General features: G+C 47.0%; 1 protein-coding gene across 1 annotated transcript in view; it reads left to right on the top strand.

Moving 5' to 3' along the window:
• The window catches only part of COTL1 (coactosin like F-actin binding protein 1), a 40,424-nt gene that overhangs the window by 6,517 nt on the left and 11,753 nt on the right, over positions 1-22,154 (top strand). Inside the window, exon 3 of the mRNA XM_033129099.1 lies at positions 17,865-18,022. Coding sequence (XP_032984990.1) covers positions 17,865-18,022 — 158 coding nt within the window. The remainder of the gene's footprint in view (positions 1-17,864; positions 18,023-22,154) is intronic.

Here is a 22,154-nt window from a genome sequence, read left to right as displayed (position 1 = left end):
CAATAAATTTGGCTATTGTTAATGTAGCACCTTCTTGGAAGGTGTTGTACATCAATGGATAGGTTAGAATTAATTTGACGTGTGGGGTAGTTACCAGAAAAAGTGCATTCATGGAGGGCACTGTCAGCGTGAAGTTGATTTGGGGTGGATATCTTGTGATGTTGGCTGGAGGATGATTTGCGTGCAGATGATATTCCCATGATGCTCTGGAGTGAGCCTGGAGTGTTCAGCTCAAAACATTACTCACAGAGATGTGAGGTTCGATGTTTCTGTCTGTCCAGCCTCCCATCCTTTGGGGCAACTTCTCCATCCTATTTCATAATAATCCTGCTCAGCCAATGTAGTTCCTGCATGTCTGACTCCACCCCTCCCCACAGGGAGGGCACATGATCCAGACCTGGCCAATCAGAGTAAGCCATCCCCTCTGTTAACTGATTAGTTCAGGGTTGGGCCCATGTGACTCAAGTCAAGCCAATCAGATTCATCCCTGAGTCTCTGGCTAGAGTCCCTTTATCTTCCTCTGGGGTCAAGACCTGTAAGCATAATAAAAAGGCTTGGAACTTAAAGGGGACCCATCATTTGGAGAAAGAACCTGTCTGAAAACTCAGGAACAGAGCCAAAGATGGGGAGTGGACACCAGATGACATAGCTTAAACCCTTGGATCCAGACATTTGAATTTTTTTGAGCCAATGGAATTTTTTTTTTTTTCTTAAGCCAGCTTGAATGAATTCTTTATCCTTTCCATCTAAAAGAGTTCTGGCCATAATCCTCAGGGTAGTCAGCTGGGAACAGGCTAAAAGAGAATAATCCAGGTTGGCAAGGAATTCAAAACCTCTCATCTGAGCATTGACTGAGAAAATTGGGCATATTTAACCTGGAGAAGTGACACCTCAGGGGGACATGAGTGTTGTCTTGAGATGTTTGAGGGGCTGTCATGGGGACGATATAAACTACTTTAGTGTTCCTACCCCCATACCAACCCCATGTGGTAGAAGAGGACCAAACAGTAGAAATTTCAGTGATAGATTTTGGGTACATGTGAGGGAGAGCTGTCCTCCAGTTAGAATGGACTGTCACTGAAGGTAGTGAGACCCCCATCGTGGAAGGTATGTCAGGAGAGGTTGTTTGACCACTTGGCCTAGATGTTTAAGAAAGAGATTGAACTCTCCTCTCACAGCCCCCTTCTCTGGGGAGAATGACAAAATGCATTAACATAGGCTTGGACAATGTTAAAAACCTCTAGGGTGGGGTCAGCTTTACCAGGTACTGAGAGTGGCAGTGGGATGATTCCGAAGAACGGGGGTGTGTTTACTGTTAGAGAAAAATTATTCATTCTGACGCTTGTTAAAGAATGGTAAGGTAGACTTTATCCAGGGGGACCATTGTGATCGGTGTAGGGACCACTGCAATGAGGTTTTGTAGTAGGGGAGAAAAATTGGGCACAACTGAGGATTCGATTAAAAAAAAGTGGAAATTTATTGTCCAAGAGCAGGGTGGGGCGGGGGGGTGGGGTGGGGTGGCCAGTGGATAGAAAAGTACCAAGAGGAAACATCAGGGATAAAGGGGATTCTGGCTAAACCAACCTAACAAGATTCTTGCTGAAGGCAGCCCAGGGTGATCAGACATCCCCAGGGCGGTCGTGGAGGATGAGGAACATGAGGAACATGCTTATATATGAAGGGTGATCAGATACAGAGTCGGGGGGATTCTGGCTAAACTGACTTAGCAGGAGTGTTGCCAAAATTAGATGATGCAGAGATGAACACGCAAGTCCATAGGTTGAGACGTAGTTGAAAAAGAGCTCAGAGAGCCTGACTAGAGTTTGGTCAAGGTGAGAATCTTTGCCATAACCAAAAGAAGGGGGATGGGATGCAAGAGACAGATACACTCGCGGTCCATGGCTCTGTGTGTAGCTGTACAACACACATACAATTGGCAGTCTGTGTCTCATGCTGTTCTGCGCTTGGATTTCTTTCCCTCTAGCTGCACATACACATAAGGATTTCAGAAATTTGAGTGAGAAGGAAAGGAGAGAAGTTGTCCAGTGAGTCTACGGGAATCTGAGGTCAAAAGGAAGCTTTAAATTAGTGCTTTGGACATTGTAAAGTGCTAAACAGTGTGTCAGTTGTGCATTCAAGAAACATTGAGCACCGGTTTTGTTCCAGAAACAATGTTGGGTTATGATTTTTAAGTGGTACCCTAGAGGGCTATTGAGCCATTGCCTTCATAGTTTTCTGGAACATTCAAGCCTTCTGTCCCCACATACCTGTTTCTGGGAGGCCCTGAGCTGCATGGCATGGCTTGTGTCATACGGTGCATGCGTTTTGTGATAGCTCTTTTTTTGCATTGCCTCTTGGCGATATATGTGCTTCCTTTTGAGTTTGTGGCCACATCTGTCATGGGGAAGGTTGCTAACTGTCCATCTTCCTGGTAAGTAGGGTGTCCCTTGTTTGGAAAAAGTGTTCAATTAGGTGAATTGAATTGAGTTTTGGCTCTTTGAAAATCCTTAGGAGTCAGTGAAAACTTTTTGGAAGTGTTGCTTGTGGATTGTATAGATAACTATGTCCACCAGCTCCCCTCCCATCCTTTCTTCACCTTGTTACATTCTGGTGTCCCCCACACCCAAAGCTTGGAACCCCATGCATGCGTAGGTCTTCGGTCATCTTCTAGTTGCCACATTTAGTGGCCATTTCTTTGTCTTTATTCTACTTTCACTCCCTCAAGCATTTGTCAGTGACCTCTACTTACTGAAAATTTAATTTCCTTTCTCTCTGCTTCTGCCCTGCAGTGCTCCCTTAGTTCTCCTTCTGTGTCTCTCATCTCTTGTTCTCACTTCCTTCTGCTGGTTCTCCTTTCCCTCCCTGCACCATAAGTGTGGGTGTTTCCCAGGGCTCTGCCCTTAATCACAGTATTTCCTTCTCCAAGAAATTTACTGGGCACCTACTGTGTGGCAAGCCCATTGCCAAGGGCCGAGTTAGTCCCTTTCTCTGACTCTAGTGAACAGTCCAGGCCAGAGGTGGCTTTCGAAACTTCACATCGGGTTGTATCAACTCCTCTCCCCTTAAGAACCTTTTGTAGCTTTTGCCCATAAGGTCCAAATGCTTAGAGATGATACGGATGCCCTTTATGACAGGATGCTATTAGCAAAATGGTTTCTAGCGCTTGGTGTGACTGATGCCGTCTTAAGAAGCAAGTTGCTCTCAGTGACCTGGGTCATCCCGGGAGGGGTGGGCTTTGGACGATGCAGCTCTTAACTGGCACGTGCCAGGCGGCTTCAAGCCACCTGTGTTCCTGGAGGCTCTGTATAGCAAGCTCCCATCCCGTTGGGTGCGGAGATCCACCATCTCGCTGTTGCCCAAGTTATCTATAAATTCCCCTAATAAACTTTTTGGTTTAATTCTGGAGTTTTCAGCCACTTGCTTTAGTCGCTTGACTATGTCCTCTTTTGGAGGTCAGTTCCGGGACACATTTTCCCAACAGATGCTTTCCAGCTAACCACCTATCCCCAGTGCACATCCTCAAAATACAGAATTCTGACCTCGTGGATGCCCAAATGCCAGGCACTCAGTGGATGCTTTGCCTGTAGTAGCTCATCTAATTGTTTCCATCCATGAGGGCCATGGATGGAGTGAGTACAATGACACCCTAAGTAGGAGTCATCCCCATTTTACTGATGAGGAATCTGATGGTTTCCATGGAGAAGCAAAAGTCACTTGCTTGAGGTGGTGCAGGTAAGTGGAAGAACTGGACTTGGAAGCCAGGTCTACGCCTGAGGCTCCCCGCTTTCCCCCTGCGCTGTACTGCCCTGCCCTCCCCTTTTGTAATGACTTGTGGGCAGTATCCCATTTTGCTTTCCTGGAGGACTTATATATAGTCGTCAAAGCCCAGTGTAAATGTCCCCTCTGCTCAGATGCCTTCCGTGCCTTTGTGATGTCATCCCATTAGGCGGAGGTTATGTGCTTGTCTGTTTCTTCAATTCCATGATTAAATCTTTTGGAAAGGGAGACTTTGTCACTCTGGGGGTGGCTTCCTCAGTGGAAAATCTCCACCCCTTATGTGTACCCAGTCCCAATCTCTTTGTCCCCAGTGGGTGTATCACTCCCTGTATGGGCGCAGGTCATGGGCTGTAGCACTTAACCAGTTCCCCAAGTTATCCCATGAGCATGTGTCTTTGTTTGTCTTCTGACTCTTCTGCTAGAATCTGAGCTCCTGGGGGAGGTGGGATCCTGGTCTGGTTGGGTCTCTGCTGTGTCATCAGCACTCAGCATTCTCCTCAGACATGTGTTGAATCGATGAATGAATGACAGTCCCGAGATGTTTGAGAGCTGAGCTCACCCCGGAAGGCATGCTGTCCCCGCTGCCAACATAACAGCCCAGTGGTGCATAGGGAGGGTGAGCAGGCGCTGAGACTCCCTGGTTGGTGCCCCTGGCCCATACCCCCACCCCCATCGGCCTCTGGCCCAGGTCTCCTACCTGGAGCCCCTGGGTGGCTGCATTGCTCACCGATTTCACTTTATGCCTTTGGCTTTTCAAATTCAGCTCAGTGGCCTCAGCAGAGGCAGGTCCCCTGAGGCAGGGCTGTTGCCTCAGCATTTTATATTTTATTTCACCAGTGCATTTCAAAATTAACCTGCTTTAGATCCTATTTTAGTTCTAGACTTAGTTTATGATCATCTATCTCATTTTTTTATCATGCACTTATTCTTTTTTATCTCCTATGTGTTTGTATAAACTTCCTTGCCAATAATAAGTCAGAATAATACTTGAAAAAATAATGGCGAAGATTGAACTTTTATTTGCCAGGCATTGTGCTAAGACCATTGTGTGAGTTTCCTATGGCTGAGGTAACAAAGTTCCACAAACTTAGTGGCTTGAAACAACATAATTTTATTATTTCATAGTTCAGAAGATCAGAAGCCCAAAGTCAGTTTCCGTGGGCGAAAATCAAGGTGTCAGCAGGGCTGGTTCTTTCTGGAGGTTCGAGGGGAGAATCCGTTTCTTTGCCTTTTCCAACTTCTAGAGACCGCACACATCCCTTGGCTCGTGGCTCATGGCCCCTTCCTCCATCTTCCAGGTCAGCAGTGGCAGGCTGAGTCCTGACAGTGCCATCTCTCTGGTTCTGATTCTCCTACCTCCCTCTTCTCCATTTGAGGGTGCTTGTGATGACATTGGGCCCACCCGGGTCATCTAGGATCATCTCCCCATGTCGAGATCCTTAATCACAGCTTCAGGGTCCCTTTTGTCATGTCAGGTCACATAGTCACAGGTTCCGGAGATTAGGACATAGACATCTTTAGGGGCCACTGTTTTGCTAGCTACAGTCATCTAATCAGGATTTCATTTAATCTACACCGTGACCCTGTATGGGAGGCTCTGTTGTTATTCCCATTTCAGAGATGGGAAAATTGAGGCTCAAATATGAAGGCACTGGCCCAGGGTTGAGCAAGGAGGATGGGCAGTGTTCCTTACCCAGGGCCTTACCCACTCCTGACACCCTGCTGCTTTCTGACACTTGCATCTGGAATTCTTTTGAAATAAGGAAGGAAGAAAGACCCCAGGCAAGATGTTGCCTTTGTTTCCATTTTTATTGAGACATAATTGACATACATCAAGCACTGTATAAGTTTAAGGTGTACAGCATGATGGTTTGATTTACATATATGGTGGAATGATTACCACAACAGGTTCAGCTAACATCTATCATCTGATACAGATACAATAAAAAGAAAAGAAAAAATAATTTCTCCTTGTGATGAGAACTCTTAGGATCTACTCTCCTAACAACTTTCCACAAGCTCTTTTCTTGAAAGCTAAGGGACAGCTCTAAGGCCTGTGCCATTGGCTCGTGTCATATTTATGGGACTCCGCAGCTCAGAGGTAATTTTTCCGCCTTTGTTGCAGTGGAAAACCTGTGAGGGTCTCTGGGGAGCAACACTCTGTAATTCACACGCCTCCATCCTTCCCAGGGTAAAATTCTAATTTCGCTTTTATTGTCTGAAAGGCTATCCCTTGGAGGTCATCTGATCTGACCTGGAAGTACTCCCACCCCCCCCCCCCGCCCTTTTTTGGCTCTAATTCTACCCTGACTATAGAATGGAGTGTATTGTTCATGGTTTGAAAATGAAGGAAGCTGCTGCCTCAGGCAGGCCAGGGACCCCCTATGGGTCATGCTGGGCCTTCTGGGGAGGAGTGAGAATAGCCAGCCTCGGGACAGCCCTGTGTGAGCTCAGGCAGTCACCTCCCCTCTGGCCCCCTGCCCAACAGAGGAGGGCCTGTGTTCACTCTGTGAGCTCTTGCAGCCCTGAACTGGATGCCACTTGTTCTGCTCTTGATTTGGCAAAACCTGCTGCCATGTGTCCAATTCCGGGAAAGTAACTTACTCTCTTTGGTGATATATAATGACTCATCCATCCGAGAAATTGAAATCGCGGATTCAGGCACTCTGGATCCTGGGGAAGTTGAGGGATCTAAATCACAGAGTTTACATTCTGTTGGAAGTGCAGGGACAGATAATAGACAAGCTAGCAAGTGAGATGATTTCAGAATGAGATGAGTACCGTAAAGCAAGTAAAATGAAGCGATGGACTACAGACAGGCTGCAGTGCAGGGAAACCACCATTAGCCAGGGTGGTCTGGGGAGGCCTAAAGAGGAGAGATTAACACGGAGGAGAGACCTGAATGAGAAGGACCTGGACATGTGGGTATCAGAATGAGGAGTGGGCCCAGCAAAAGGAATGGCCCTCGAACCATATATCCGATAACCATCAGGTGTCCAGAATATATAAAGAGCTCTTACAACTAAACAGTAACAAGACAATCTACCCGATTAAAAAAATGGGCAAAGGATTTGAATGGACATTTCTCCAAAGAAGATCTACAAATGGCCGATAGACACATGAAAAGATGGTCAATAATACGAGTCATTAGGGAGATGCCAGTCAAGTCCCCAATGAGATATCACGTCACACGCACTAGCAGGCTATAATAGCATGTTGGTGAGTCTCTAGAGAGTCGGAACCCTCATGCATTGCTGATGGGGAAGGAAAATGGTGCAGCTGCTGTGGAAAACTGTTTGGTGGTTCCTGAAAAGGTTAAGCCTAAGCAATTCCACTGCTTAGTATCTACCTAGGAGAAATGAAAATATGTGTCCACACATAAACTTATACATGAATACTCACAGCAGCATTATTTACCCTAGCCAAAGAGTAGGAACCACCCAGATGGTTAGACAAAATATGGTCCATTGATGACAATGGAATATTCAGTCGTAAAAATATTGTCGTAAAAAAATTGACGTCCTGACACATGCTACAACGTGGGTGAAACTTGAAAACATGCTCAGTGAAAGAAGTCAGACACGGAAGGCCGCGTGTTGTAGAATTCCATTTATTTGAAGTTTCCAGAACAAACAAATCCTTGGAGATAGAAAGCAGATTGGTGATTGCCTGTGGTTGGGACAGGGGTTGACAAGTCATGGCTAATGACTCTGAGATCTCCTTTCGGGGTGATGAAATGTTCCGTAACTAGACAGTGGTGATGGTTGCACAATCTTGTGGATATACTAAAAAGCAATGACTGTACACTTAAAAGAGGTGAATTTTATGGTATGTAAATGATATCTCCGTTTTTTTTTCATGTAAAGAAGAGAAGGGGGGTGAGCAGGACACAAATCATGGAGGTCCTTAGCTCCAAGTGTGCGGGGACGTGGGGTCGGGAGGTGGGCGGGGCCCCGAGCGTGGCTGGCCACATAGGCCATGGTGAGGACACTGGACTTTGCTGAGCAGCATGGATTTTATTCCCACTACTTTTGTTCTATGACCGTCTGGAATTTCACCTTGGTCCTTTCTGTGGCTATTTTCCAGGTCAGCATTTTTATTTCTGTCACTTTTCCTTCCATTCAGACCTGCTTAGAGTCACCCCACAGTGACTCTCAACCCCACCCGCCCACAATGACTTGTTTGCATGTGTCCCTGTGATCCCCACTGCCTCCATTTGCTCCATAATAGTTACCATGGGCTTTGTCATCGTCCCTGTCCAGTGATTTTTACCACTTGCTCTGTGCCAGGCCCAGTTCTGAGGGCTTGACACTGTCAACCACTTCTGAGGAGGATTGGCACCCAGACACAGCCCCGTACCCTTGGCTGTGGTTTCATCTTCCCCATCCAGCCTGGCATAGAGCGGGTGCCGTGGGGATGTTTCATTGCCTTCATCCCTTGCGTCCGAAATGAGTAGTGAGACGTGGAGGTTCTGTCACGGATACTTGTGTGGGTTAATCAATCAGTGTAAAATGAGTCAGTTGTAAAGGCGTGGGCAAACTCAAAGGCTGGGAATGTCGTTAACAGCCATGGGGATGGAGAGCTGTCTGTCTGTCCCGACCCGACCACCCAGGGGCTCTCAGGCAGAGATGGAGAAGCCATCGTCTAGCCCAGGGGATCAGAGAGGCAAAGCTACTGGGCCCTGGTTACACAGTGGCAAGAGGCAGAGCTGGGATGCGAACCAGGTTGTTGAGGGTTGGCGTTTGCCCCTGGGGGTACCCTACTTGGCGACGCGAGCAGGAAAGGTAGAGAAGAACCTCCCACATTATGCAGGCACAGCTAATTCTAGCACCATCATGTTGGTCTGCCCTTCCCACATGTTTTTTTTAAAGGGCACATTTGTCCAGACCAGTCATTTGTTATCTGTCTGTCCACATCTGATCGCCTCTGCTGGTCTAGTCATTCCTGCTCTCTGCTGGTGGCAGCCACACCTGTAAAATCCCGGCAGGAGATTGGTTTTGTTCTTATACAATGGCATCTCCCACTGAATTGAATGCAGCTGAGATCTGAGGATCGAGAAGTAGCTTCAGAAAATGGTAGAGCAAAGGCTCTTCGTTTAATCAAGAAATATTTATTGAGCACGCCCAGTGTATCAGGTACTGTTGTGGGCACTTGAGATAGAGTAGGAACAAGATTCCTGAGCCCGCTGTGGAGCCCTCAGAGAAGTCACCCCTAGCCTTTAAACTCTTATTTTACACACAGTAATGATAAGCTAATTATATCCTCCTTATATGCTAGTTAATGATAAGCTAATTATATGCCTATGGCAAGTCAGGAATAGAAGGGCTGGGGGAGGCAGACATTTTGGCCTTGCCCACAGAAGCTGTTGCTTTTGTCTGTGTAGTTCTCTAACTCTATCCCTCAAGTTGTTGACAAGAGCCCCGAAGGTCTTACCCTGTTAGTTGCATGAACTCTAAGTCAACCTGCAAGACCTATAACAAATATCACCTCCTCTGTGAAGCCTGCCTTGATCACCACCCCCCAGGCAGAGCTGATTTTCTTCTTTCTTTGATGTTCCTATTCACACCGTGATGACTCTCATTACTTTGGCACTACTTTGTGTTCACACTTTGTTTTTGTGATGGTGTATTTTTTGAGGGAGGGGATTGTGTGTCATTCAGCAAAGTTCTTGGATCACAGACTGTCAATAAGTGCTTGTCAAATGACTAACTAGTAAAGGCGGAACAACAGCAAAACTCTAAAAAGTAGATACAAGAGAGCAGAGCAGTGCGTTGCAGGGGCATTTTGTGCTCAAGCCATCAGACCCCCGACTTCTTCAGTCTCCTTGTAGATGCTTCAGTGTCTCATGGTAGACGCTGAAATGGTATATGCAGAACCTTCAGAAACTGTTACAGCCCCTGAGCTCTAAGTCAGAGGGTGGAGTCGAGTATAACACACTGACTTCCATTTAAGGAAGTAAAAGTCATCATTTAAAAAGAAAAGTTCTGGTGCCTTGTCACTGGGGGAAAGCCACTCGCTATCCTGGTAATTTGGATATCCAGATCAGCCCGTTCCCTGTGGGTTCCCACTGAAGTAATCATCTTTCGTTTCCTCTGGCTATGCTGTACTCTATTTTCCGGTGTTCTCTGGCAAACTGGGAAAGCTGGGTCATTCCACGTTTAATGAAAATCAGGAAGGAACCTTTAGGGAAGTCTGTGCTTTGAGGAATGTGTGTGGAACAAAGTATCGAATTGCATATACAGTGTGGTCTCAAGGCAGAGACTGTACACATCTACGTACACATACAGTATAGATCACATCAAGAAACAAAATCTCCATTCATCCTCTATGAGGAAGGAATAAACCAAAATGTACACAGGGCTTTGGTTCCTGGGATAACAAGTTTTCTTTATTTTTTAATACTTCTTAATATTTTCTAAAAAATTTTTTGAGTAGGACAGGAGGGGTTTTTTGTTGTTGTTTGTTTACCAGTCAGGGTACACAATAAAAGTCACTTGGAAAAAGAGAGAGTGAGTGATATAGGGCTTTTCAATAATGATAGCTCTCCCTTCAAGGGAGGGAACCCCTGCTCCTTGCAGTCTCAGGCCCCTGGGCAGGGGGCACCCAGTAAGCCCTGAGAGAGGACGTGGTTCCCAATCCCTTGTCCTGTCTCCTGTCACTGCCTGGGCCCGTCCCGTTAGCAGCCTGCTGAAAGCAAGCACTGGTGTGGCCACTGTCCAGCTGTCACCTTACCCTGGGTGGCAGGATGTTAGAATTCTTTCCCATCATCTTTCATACCCACTCCAGGGAGCTCAGCTGGAGAAAGCTGACAGCTCAGCTTTTTGGCGTGTGGGTTGTTTTCTCCTTACAGAGCTTTGTTTGCAGAACTTCTTAGGGAGTCTATCTATGTAAGGTAAGGTCAGCTTTAGAATGCGCTGCAATTCTGTAGCTCACGCTGGGGCAATTTCCTTCCCACTTCTTTCCCCTTTCTTTGTCTTGCTCTGAAGTTCAAAGTTTGGGTGGAAATTATGAAATGACGACATCGGTCTCATTCGTTCTTCTTTCTGTTGGCCAGCAGATAGTTTTTGGGTACCTACTATGTGCCTGGCACTGTGGGATATACCAGGAACTGGACAGATATGAAAGGAGTTCAAAAGATCAAAAGGACATGCACCGAAACATTTGCAGAGGTTACTTAGGTGGTGAGACCCTAATTTTTGCTTATTTGCTTATTTCTAATTATTCTACATCTAGTACGTGTCTCGTGGGTAGTGAGGAAAAAAAATCATCCAAAGCATTTGCAAGAGCATGAGAAATTTGTGAGCTGCTTGGCAGGTCACAGATCCTCTGGGTTTTGTCCTTTTCTAGCCAGGGCTGACTTGGGGAGCAGGCAGAGGGGAAGACTAGGTCCCTTTTGGGAGAAGGCCCTTAGTCAATGTGGATCCTGTTTTGGGGTCACCCTGGTGAGAATACTGGCAGGGACTGAGCCTCAGGATATGTCAAGCCTGGGGGCGGGGTGAGCAGAGAAAGTCCTTGAGATGTTAGTGCAGAGTATATGCCATTCGTAGTTTTGAGGCAAAGATTAGAGCTGCTCACCCTGGTGGCCTTGGTGGTTGCAGAGAAGACTGACTCCTCCATTCTTTCCTTACCCCTCTTCCCAGGCCCTTTTGTGGTCATGTCCCCTTCTTTGTGTCATTATTTTCTCCCACATCCCTTTGCTATAACTGTTTAGCATCACCCCTTGGTCCTCCTGCCTTCTGTCTCTTTCTAAATCCCTACCTGCTCTCTGGTCCTAGACAGAGTGAAAGAGGGGAGGAGGAGACACAGCTGTGGGGGGACGGGAGCGGGTGGAAGGTGGGAGAGAAAGAAGGGATAGGCAGGGTGTTGGAGTGGGGTTAGAGGAGAGCCAGAGGGAGAAAGGGGCTGCAGAGGAGAGAAAACAGGACGACAGCCAGTGTTTGCCAGCACTTCCTCTGCGCCAGGCAGTTTCTGAGAAGTTGATGTGTGATGACTTTATGCTGCATGGTAACCTAGTAACTGAAGGTGAGGAGCCTGGAAGAGAGGCATAGGACACTAAACCTAGCGTTTCTAGGTTCCAAGGGGTCCTTCAGGCTGGTGCCGGTGGCTGGTCCAGGAGCTCTTCCACGCTGATAACCTGTCATTGCCTGTGATGAGGCTTCACAGACCAACCAAAGGGTCAAGTTCTTTGGAGAGTGGAGTTTTATTAATGCCGTGTGAGGACCATCTTTTCACGAACAAGGCTCTCACGGGACGGGAAGGGAAGGGTTTCCACAGCCTCAAATTGGGGACACCTAACATATAGTCAGCCTGGGCTTTGAGCTCACGGCTCCGGCCAGAAGGCAGGGCACAGTGGGATTGACAGTCGTCAAAGGCAGGGCTCCTGACCTTGCTTTGTCATTGGCTTACATCTCCTCTGAGATGGGGCTCTGTGGGCCTTTGTGATGCAGCTGAGAATCTTTGTTCATGATGGCTTAGGTCAAATAGGTGATCTAGAGGTAACAGAACTCCCTCATCCCAGTCCCATGATTCAGTAGCTCTTCTTCTAAATATGTCGCTGCTCTTTCTTGGGCTGTGGAATTTGGGTGGGTGGAGGGAGACTCTCTGGGAGGACAGTCATGATGGTCTTTGATGGTGAGATGCTCAGGAACCACACTTTGATGCCTCTAATTCTGTAAATCATATTGAGAAGCCAGGCCACACAAGAAGCTCCTTTACACGATCACTTCCTTAAAACAAAAGGGGTGCAGGTGGGAAGGAAGGGGCCTGGGGCCAAATTTGGGACACTTAAGCTTTTCTGCCCAGGAGACCTTTTGCCTCACCCCCTTCCCCTGCCAGGGGTAGAGCTCTCCATGCTAAAAGCCCCATCATTTCCTCTTCTCACTTCTTTCTCTAGTGCAGTGGTTCTCAAAGTTTGGGGGCATTAGAATCCCCCTGGGGGCTCATTCAAATTCAGTTTCCATGCCCTGCCCCCTGTGCAGTGTCTGAAATCACATTCTAGTGCATTCCTGGGAGAAGCTGACTTGCTGGTCCCAGGACCACACACGTTGAGGACTGCTGGTCTCCATATAACCAGTTCTCTGATGGGCAGTGAAAGAGTTGTCTATTACTTGACCTCCCTAAGCCTCAGTTTCTTCTTCTGTAAAATGGGACTGTGAGCAGTGCTGACCTCCCAGAAAGACTGGGATGAAGAAATGCACAAATACGTGTACTAAGTGCGTAGAATAGTGCCTGGCACATTGGAAGTGCTCAATAAACAGTGGTCTCTGTAATCTTCACAACCCTTGTTGGTCTTATCTGTATACCCCAGTGCTTAACGCTGGGTTTGACACATAGTAGGCCCTCAAGAAGTACTCCTGGAATGAGTGACTAGATGACTCTTTGCCTAAGAGTGCCCAGCTGTGAAACCCAGAGTAGTGAGTTTGGTGGATACAGAAAAAGCCTGTGAAGAAGGTAGAGGCTAGGAGGCTCTCCCTTGGGTTTGGCAGTTTAGAGGCCACTGTGCACCTCTCTGAGGGCAGTTTCACAGGCAGGGTGGAGATAGAAAAATAGCAAGAATCCCCATCAGCCAAGCCCTTTGCATCTCACTGTTTTCATTTCATCCTCACAACCACCTTAGGAGGTAGGTATGTGACCCATTTTGCAGATGAGGAAGTTGAGCCTTAGAGACCTTCAGGACTCTGCAAGAGGGCACAGAGCTGCTACAAAGTAGGGGTGAGTCTCTAACGGATTCCAGAACTTGGACTCAACCTGGATGCCCTAGAGCAGAAGGCTGAGGGTGAGCAGCGTAGGGAACAGCAGTTGTAGACAGCTGTGCTGACAGAGGGAGCTCAGGGCGTCTTTCCCTGGTGTGTTTGGGTGACGTCCTGGGCCCAGCTTCCCCCACTGGGGTCATCCAGAGCTGTACCCTCAACTGCGGAACCTTAGTCTGAAAAGATGTGCCGTTGGCCCCACTGGGGACTGAGTGGCACCGTGATGGTGATGACAACCTCCAGTACCCATTGACTCCTGGCAGACTTGCCGTTTTAGTGTACACAAACCCATGTGCGCACAAACACGCACACGCACACCCAGACACACACACACACTATATACATATATGATGAGGTCCAGCTATGCCTTTCAGGCAATATACCTGCTTTCCTGTGTGCGACGTTAGCAGGAGAGGAATAGGGGATGTGTGTTTTCCACTTCTGATGCTGTGCTGTGGCTGAACATTTGTGTTTGGTCTGCCCAGTTTGTCCTGAAGAAGCAAGGCAGCCCAACAAGTGACTAAGAACTAGAACTTCCTCCTGCACAGATCACTTTGAGGTCAAAATGGCCTTTACAGCCTCCTTCAGGGTAAGTGAGGGAGAGAGAGGCAGGTCAAAGTGTGGCTGGTCTGTGTGGGCAGCTACGAAAATGTTGCTCAGATGAGCAGGTTTTTCATTCCAGGCTCAGCTGACTTTTCAATATCGGGCCAAATCTTAAGCAGCAAACATTTGTAAGCATACGTGACTCTTGGATTTCCAAAAACGTCGGCAATCTTGTTGGCAAACCATTGTCAGATAAGCGCCAAACAGCCACCCAGGAAAACAGTCTTGCCTACCACGATAATTTAAATGACATTGGCCTGCAGTTCTGGAAGGTCCGTAAAGGCTCGTTTCCCCATGTCCTTGTGTGTCAGGGTGCGTGACTTACTTATTGTGCATCTATCTTGTGCCAGGTCCTGGGCTGGTACTTGGGACACATGTCTTGCAACTTTCCCACATGGAGACTTTGGCCAGGGATGGATGGTTGGGATCCAAATGCAGTCACAGAACGCCAATGTCCAGGCTGACTGATGAGGAAATGGGAAATAGAGTGGTTCCTAGGGCAACAGACTGCCTTTTTTTTCTTGCATTGCCTTGGAATCTGATGTGTGGCCCCGCCTCTCCCTCAGGTCAAGGCTGCAATTTAATTAAATGCTTTGGGGCTGGTTCTCCTTTGCCTCCAATAACACTCCTCAAAACAAGGCACTGGCTTTCCGACTATGGTCGTGAATGCTGGGAAGTGCTCCGCCGCTTACCCCCACGCTCTGTCTGCACCAGACACCTGTGGCTGAGTGAATTTCGGTTCCTCAGTCGCACCAGCCTCATTTCCTGTGCTCACTACCCACCTGGCAGCTCCGCCCTGTGGGTACAGCTTCAGGGAAAAGGTTTTATCATGTCAGCCAGGCGGGTTTCACAGTGTACTTATTTAATCGACATGATCCAATAATGAGGGAGGTATAAAATCAGCCCAATTTGGAAACATCTCCAAATTGCCCCTCAACAGATGAATAGATGAACAGATTGTGGCATATCCGTACAGTGGAATATTGTTCAACCCTAAAAGGAATGAAGTCCTGAGCAGGCTACAATGTGGATGAACCTTGAAAACATGCTGAGTGAAAGAAGTCAGACACAAAAGACCACATAGGATATGATTCCATCTGTGTGAAATGTCCAGAACAGGCAAATCCAGAGACAGAAAGCAGATTCTGTTGCTTGGGGCTGGGGGAGGGGAGCCTGGGAGAGACTACTAGTGGCTACCGGGTTTCCTTTTGGGTGATGCAGATGTTGTGGAATTAGATAGTGGTGACGGTCACACAGTATTGTGAATGTACTTAATGTCACTGAAGTTTGTGCTTTAAAATGGTGAATTTTATTTTAAATGACTTAACTCAAAACAGGAAAAAAGTGGGAAGGACAAAAACAAAAATCACTTCGTTTTATAGGTGAGGCAGCTGAGGCTCAGATGTTGGCAACTAAGTCAGAGCCCTTGGGGAGTAAGAGGGGCTCTCCCCACCCCGAATGTGGGAATCCCCCGGACTCCATCTGTACTTCCCATGGCGAGTTGGTCAGCACGCCCTGTTGGTTTGGCCTGTGAAGTGTCCTGAGACCATCCTTTCTTCTCTATCCCCATTGCCTTGTCACCCACTGACCCCCATGCTCAGGTCCCACAACGGGCACCCACCAGACTCCCATGGCCGGGTGGGCAGACATATCCAAGCTGTCTAGGTCCTTGGCTTCCGGTCTGGCTTTATTATTAGTGTGTTACTTTGGACATACCACACGACACCTGCGCCTCATGTATCAAGTAGTGATTTGGATGTTGATGAAGGTGGTGACGGTAACCAAGTCCCCATCACCCACCTTACAGCCTCGGACTGAAGACAAAATGAGACAGTGAAACATAAATGTGTTCTATAAACGGAGAGGTGCTGGGCCGGTGTGAATAGTCCTAATGATCTGTTTCCTTTAAGAAATAAACATGGTGCAGTCCTTTAGCTTGGACTGTACAGTTTGAACCTGGAGTCCCTGGCCTGCCGAGAGCTGTTTCTTAGTGCCCCTGGGACAAAGGGTTACCTAGTAGACGGCGTAGTTTGTTTTCTGACAGTGCTCTGTTTTTGAGGTACTGACCAGGCATTGAACTTAATCAGCTCCAGACTGTGTCTCCATGACACTGGGAAGACTTGTGGCCTTAGTGTAACCCTAAATGTTATGTGGGATTCATCATGGAGGCATCTAGAAAAAGTCTAAGAAGAAAGGCACCTTGATTAAAAAGACCAACTTGAAAAACCTCAAATGCGTCAGTATCCCCCGGTGCCAGTTAGAAATGCAGACCCCAGGGACCCGTCCTAGACCTGCTGAATCAGAATCTGCATTTTAGCAAGACCCCAAGTGATTCAAATACACACGACTGTTTGAGAAACACAGCTCTACACTGTCACTGGGTACCTGAGAAATCCTACAGAGAGCCACTAAAAGCCTTGAGAACACCAGAGCTTATTTAGCAGAGCGGCTGCTACAAAATGAATAACCCAAACCAGTAACGTCCCCATAGCCAGCCTTCACCAGTGAGGGATGCTAGTGAGATCTCACTGGTAAGTGCCATTAACATAGGAACTATTTAGGAAATAAGCAGAGTGAGGCTATGTGATTTCCTCAGTGAAAAGCACAGAATTTTGGTGGAAACACAAAGGCGGTCCTGATTAACTAGGGACGCAAACTATGTCTAGAAATTTATTCTTAGCTGGGGTCCTGCTCCCCCAGGGGACACTGGGCAATGTATGGAGACATATTTGGTTGTCATAGCGGGGGCGGGGGATGTGATACTGGCATCTAGTGGGTGAAGGCCAGGGATGCTGTTTCACATCCTACAGTACACAGGATGCCCCGTAACAAAGAATGGTCCAGCCCCCAGTGTCAGGAGTACTGAGGTGGAGTGACCCTAAGCCATCCTCGTCGGACACACTCACACACACACACACACACACACACGCATACAAACACACGGCACTATAAAAACTCAAGAATGTCACATATAATATTTTGGTAACGCAGAGCAGTGGAGGTTGAGAGGGAACTCACTATGGTGGACCGGGGAGGAGATTCTAAAGTGACAGTAATGAAAAAAGTATGGCAGTGAAACGAAACGTAAATGTAAATCAATGGAACAAAATAGCCCCGAGTCATTTTAATAAAAATGAATAGACAAGATATAACAAGCAGAACGCACCTCATGAGAAAATATTGAGAACTCTCAAAGGCCTAGTTGTCTAGCCATAAGCTAAGCGTGCCAGTGGGCCCAGAACTGTATCCTAAGCCAAAATAAGGGCCCCTTTTTTTTGTTTCCTCCTCATCGCACCCCTCTCCCAGCGCAGTTCCCATCTCTCCACCACATGGCTTTCCTATTCCTAGGGGGACCTCAAAGATTCGGGCTAAGAAGAGTTGAAGAACTCCCTAAATAAGATGCAGAACTTGAGCCTGACTTGTGTGAGGGATGGGAGGTTGCAGGCGTAGCAGCCAGAGAGGCCTGAGTTTACATCCCAGCGTGGCTTCCAACTGCCTGTGTGGCCTTGGGAGTGTCATGTGACCCTTCTGAACCTCTATTTCCCATCTGTGAAATGGGTATTCAAGCCTGAGGTGCTATTTTGGGGATCGAATGATGGAATGTTGGCCATCGTCAGTGTTGGACCCCTGTTGTGCATCTCAGAGCCCACTCACTGGCTCATAGCCCCTCCTTGGGGATGTGGTATTGGGGTGTTTTAACCGAGTCCTGTGCCCTCTTTTTGCTGTTGGCCACAGATGACATTCGATTGTTTGCCTTCGTGCGCTTCACCACCGGGGACGCCATGAGCAAGAGGTCCAAGTTCGCCCTTATTACGTGGATCGGCGAGAACGTCAGTGGGCTGCAGCGAGCCAAAACGGGCACGGACAAGACGTTGGTGAAGGAGGTCGTGCAGGTAATTGGCCTTGTGTTCTTTCAGGATCTGGGGGTCACCACCACAGAGGGTCTCCAGCAGGGATGAGAGGGCTGGGGTTGGCGCCTGGGTCTGTGACTTAGCTTCAAGCAAGCCCTGCGGATTACCACAGCTACTGGTGAAATGCTACCCGAAATGTTTCCAGGGTGTGGGCTAGGAGGCAGGTAGCTACACTTGTGATCCTGACTATCACATAGGAAAAGCAGGGTGTCCGGGAGTCTACCTTTGAGGTTGGGGCAGGTGGCTCATGGAGAGGGGGGCTGGAGGGATAACTGAAATGGCGGCCACTACCTGTTTGGATCATGGATGGTTGACTTCCAGCGTGGCCACAAGGACCCACTGTGAGAATTCATGCATTCCCTCTCTGAACAGTGCCTGGCACACAGTAGGTGCTCAATAACACTTGTTGAATGAATAAATGTCAACCTCTTGAGGGCCAGTGGGGGCTTTATGATAATTTTGGTGGCTACAGAATGACAAAGGCTGTATCAGCAATGGCACAGACTCCTAGACCGGGTAGCTGGGCACTGGCCAGTCTGACTTATTGCCAAATCCCTATTTGGCTGACGGGAAAGGGGGAAAGGTGGGTGTGCCCTTGGTTTTGTCTCTGAGCTCCTGAACAGATCTGCTTGTAGAGCTCTCTATTTTAAAGGTTTTTTTCCATTCTGGACATAATGAAAATTGATACTATTGGAAACTTCTAAGGTGGTTCATTTGGGGCTAGAGCATGAGGTCATGCTGAGAAAAGAAAATCTGAATTCCAGAAAGAAAAACCAGGGGAAGGGAAGTGAGGGAAAGAGTTCTCTCCTTATCCAAGGGATCTCTATTTTGCAAAAGGAGTTCTCAAAACCCATGATAGGGAGTGGTAACTAATGGGTCGGGGGGTTTCTTTCTTAGGCGATAAAAATATTCTAAAATTAATTGTGACGGTTGTACATATCTGTGAATATACCAAAAACGATTGAATTGTAAAAAATAAAAACAAAACACACACAAAAAAGGCTACCTGCTTTGTGATATCCTGGATTAGATCCTGGAACAGAAATCAGAATGAAGCCTGGAGTTTAGCTATCGTTCCAATGTTGGCTTCTTAGTTGTGACAAGCATACCACAAGATGTTAACAATTGTGAAAACCGGGTACAGGGTCTGTAGGAACTCTCAGTACTGTCTCTTGCAACTGTTCCGTAAATCTAAAATTATCCCCAAATAAAACTTTTATTTAAAAAATAATAAGAAAGAAAAAACTTTCTATTATTCCATCATCAAGGCCTGTTTTTCCATCTTCCCTACCAGCTCTGTGGGCGAGCTCATCTACCTCCTGCATTGATGCAGTCACAGCCTGCTAGTCACACTCTAGCTGGCTTCCTTTTCCTTTTTTTTTCTTTTTTTAACTTAACATCATTTCATAAATTATGTGGCTGCAGAGCCTTCGTAATGGATGTTTTTCTGGTGGCTGACTGTCCCGTTTCACAAGTGCACTGTTATGTACTAAATCTTCCCCTTTTTTTGGCCTCTTGAATTGCTTCTAACTTTTATTTTTATAAATAATGTTTTAACCAACATTTTGATACCTGCAGCTCCTTTCTCTCTTCTGATGAATTGTTTCTTCAGAATACATTTTCAGGAGGTGAAGTTCCGGATTTAATAGCCATGACGATCACTTAGAAAAGACATGGGTTGTCAGATTACCTTCTGAAAGGGTTAGCACTGTGCCCGGGACATAGTAAATGCCAATACATGTCATTTATTTCACATCCTAATCAGCATTACCAGTTAACACACTGTACCCGGTCCAGCACTGACACCCTTGCTTTGGAAAGCTATATACACCACCCTACAGGCTGTTATTCTCTAGGACAGTTGGGTTTTAATGGTTAGTCAGCTTTCAGGGGTCTACTTTATGGCAGTGGAATGGAAAAGGCAAAAGAATGCGTGTTCCATGGCCAAGGTCTCCTGCTGGATGTTGCCATCCATACTTATTAACTCTTCATTGGCCAGCTTGGGTGTGGCCAGGAGAAAAGGGAACAAGCAGGCAGGGAGTATTTGCCAGGATGTGTCCCACGGGGACAGTCTTTTGAATCTCGTAGATTGCGTTGGTAAAATACGGTAACATAAAGTGGATCGTTTTAGCCATTTTAAAGTGTGAGTTCAGTGGGCTTAGTGCATTCAAAATGTTGTACAATCACCACCATTGTCTAGCTTCAGAACGTTTTCATCACCCCCAAAGAAAACCCTGTACCCATTAGCAGTCTGCTGAGTTCCTTTTAAATCTGGAACTCTTCTCAGTTTGATTAAATGGGCCAGTGACTGAGGATGCTTTGGAGAAAAAGGACTTTTTGGTAGGAACCTTCAGTTGCAAATGTTGGTTATAATTATCTTGTTTGCAAGCTCAATTACAGTGCAGCAAAAACGGGAATTGTCTGGCTTTCAGACCTGAGAAGTGTAGGGACGGCTGGCTTTAGGTGTGGCCGGATCCAGAGCTGAAGCAGTATCTTCCTTTCATCTCTCTTTTCTCTGGGTTTGGCCTCAGGTGGCCTCTGCACAGCAGGAGAGAAATGGTCCAGACATGATGCTGCTTGCGGGCCTTGAGAGAGACCTCCTCCCTCAATGTCAATCATTCCCTTAAAAGGACCCCGATTGGCCCAGCTTAGATCACATGCACATCATGTGGGCACGGAGGTGGGGCTTCATGATTGGCAGCTCTGGCATGATCACACTTGTTAAGAGGGATGCTAGTAGATGAAAAGCACAGATGTTCACTCTGGTCCGGGAGCTGGGATACATCTTGAACTGCAGGTGCAATGTATTATGTTGACCATTATCTTTTGCATTTTCCATGTCTGCATTTAAAAAGGTTTATTACCTAAAGCTATTACAAGACCTCACTTTTTTAAAAAAATAAATTTTATTGGGGAATATTGGGGCACAGTGTGTTTCTCCAGGGCCCATCAGCTCTAAGTCGTGGTCCTTCAACCTAGTTGTGGAGGGCGCAGCTCCCTGGCCCATGTGGGAATCAAACTGGCAACCCTGTTGTTCGGTGCTCGTGCTCTAACCAACTGAGCCACCCAGCTACCCTATAAGACCTCACATTTATACTACCGTTGCAAATGCAGCCATCTAAGTTACAGAAGGTCAATTTTGCTGGCATAATGGTATGTTTTGATAGTCACTAACATCAGGCTGATCCTGGCGTGTGTGCCAGTTTCCCCTCTGTTTAATGGTGACTTGGACCAGATGTCCTCTAAGGGGTCTTCAGATGGGCCATTCTGGATTCCATATTTTGGGGACTGAGTCACTTTCCCAGCTGCCTTTCACCACGATTTCCATGTGAAGAATAAGTGGATTGACTTCTAGCTTAAGATTATTAGTACACCCTTGGTTTTTATTGTAATAAAAATAATACACCCACATCCTTGTGCTTTTTGTGAAATGTAGAGAATGTACATTGATGTAGAGACACTGAAATCAAGATGGTGGGTCTTTATGCCACTAACCACCTGCCTGATAGTGGACAAGTCTCCCTTCCTGGGCCTCAGTTTCCCCGTTTATGAGTTGACTTGCTGTGTCACATTCTGTTTTGGCTTTCTGAATTTTTTTCATTTTTTAAAAATGGGGTACTTTGTTTATGCCAGCATCTCATCTTTAAAGGAACCTTATTTTGCTTTGTCTGACAAAGAGACAGGGTAGTGCAGTGGTCTGAGTGTAGCCTTTTGAGCCAGAAGGTGTGGGTTCAGATTTAAGCTCCACCATTTACTGTGTGGCCTTGGGTACATTGCTTAGTCTCTCTGGGCCTCAGTCCCCTAAGACCGAAATTGGGGTACTATAGTATCTGCCTGTTAGGATTGTTGTGGGGATTAAATGAGCAAATATAGGGAAAGTGCTTAGAACTGTGTCTGGTGAAGACCCGGAGGAGTAGCTGTATTTATTCCCAGCTTTCCCTTTTAGACCCCACTGTGATGCACAGCTTTCTATGCTGTGAATTGTTTCTTTAGGAGATGGTAGGTCCATATGGTGAGCCACAGGTCTGGGGAACGAATCTTGTTGACGCACATTGCCTAATTGTCTTGCAAATGGCTTGGACCAGAGTCACAGCCATAGCCACACAGCAAGGTC

Source organism: Rhinolophus ferrumequinum, chromosome 15 (assembly GCF_004115265.2).
Source record: "Rhinolophus ferrumequinum isolate MPI-CBG mRhiFer1 chromosome 15, mRhiFer1_v1.p, whole genome shotgun sequence".
Classification (NCBI taxonomy): domain Eukaryota; kingdom Metazoa; phylum Chordata; class Mammalia; order Chiroptera; family Rhinolophidae; genus Rhinolophus; species Rhinolophus ferrumequinum.
This window is presented reverse-complemented; position numbering and strand designations above follow the sequence as displayed.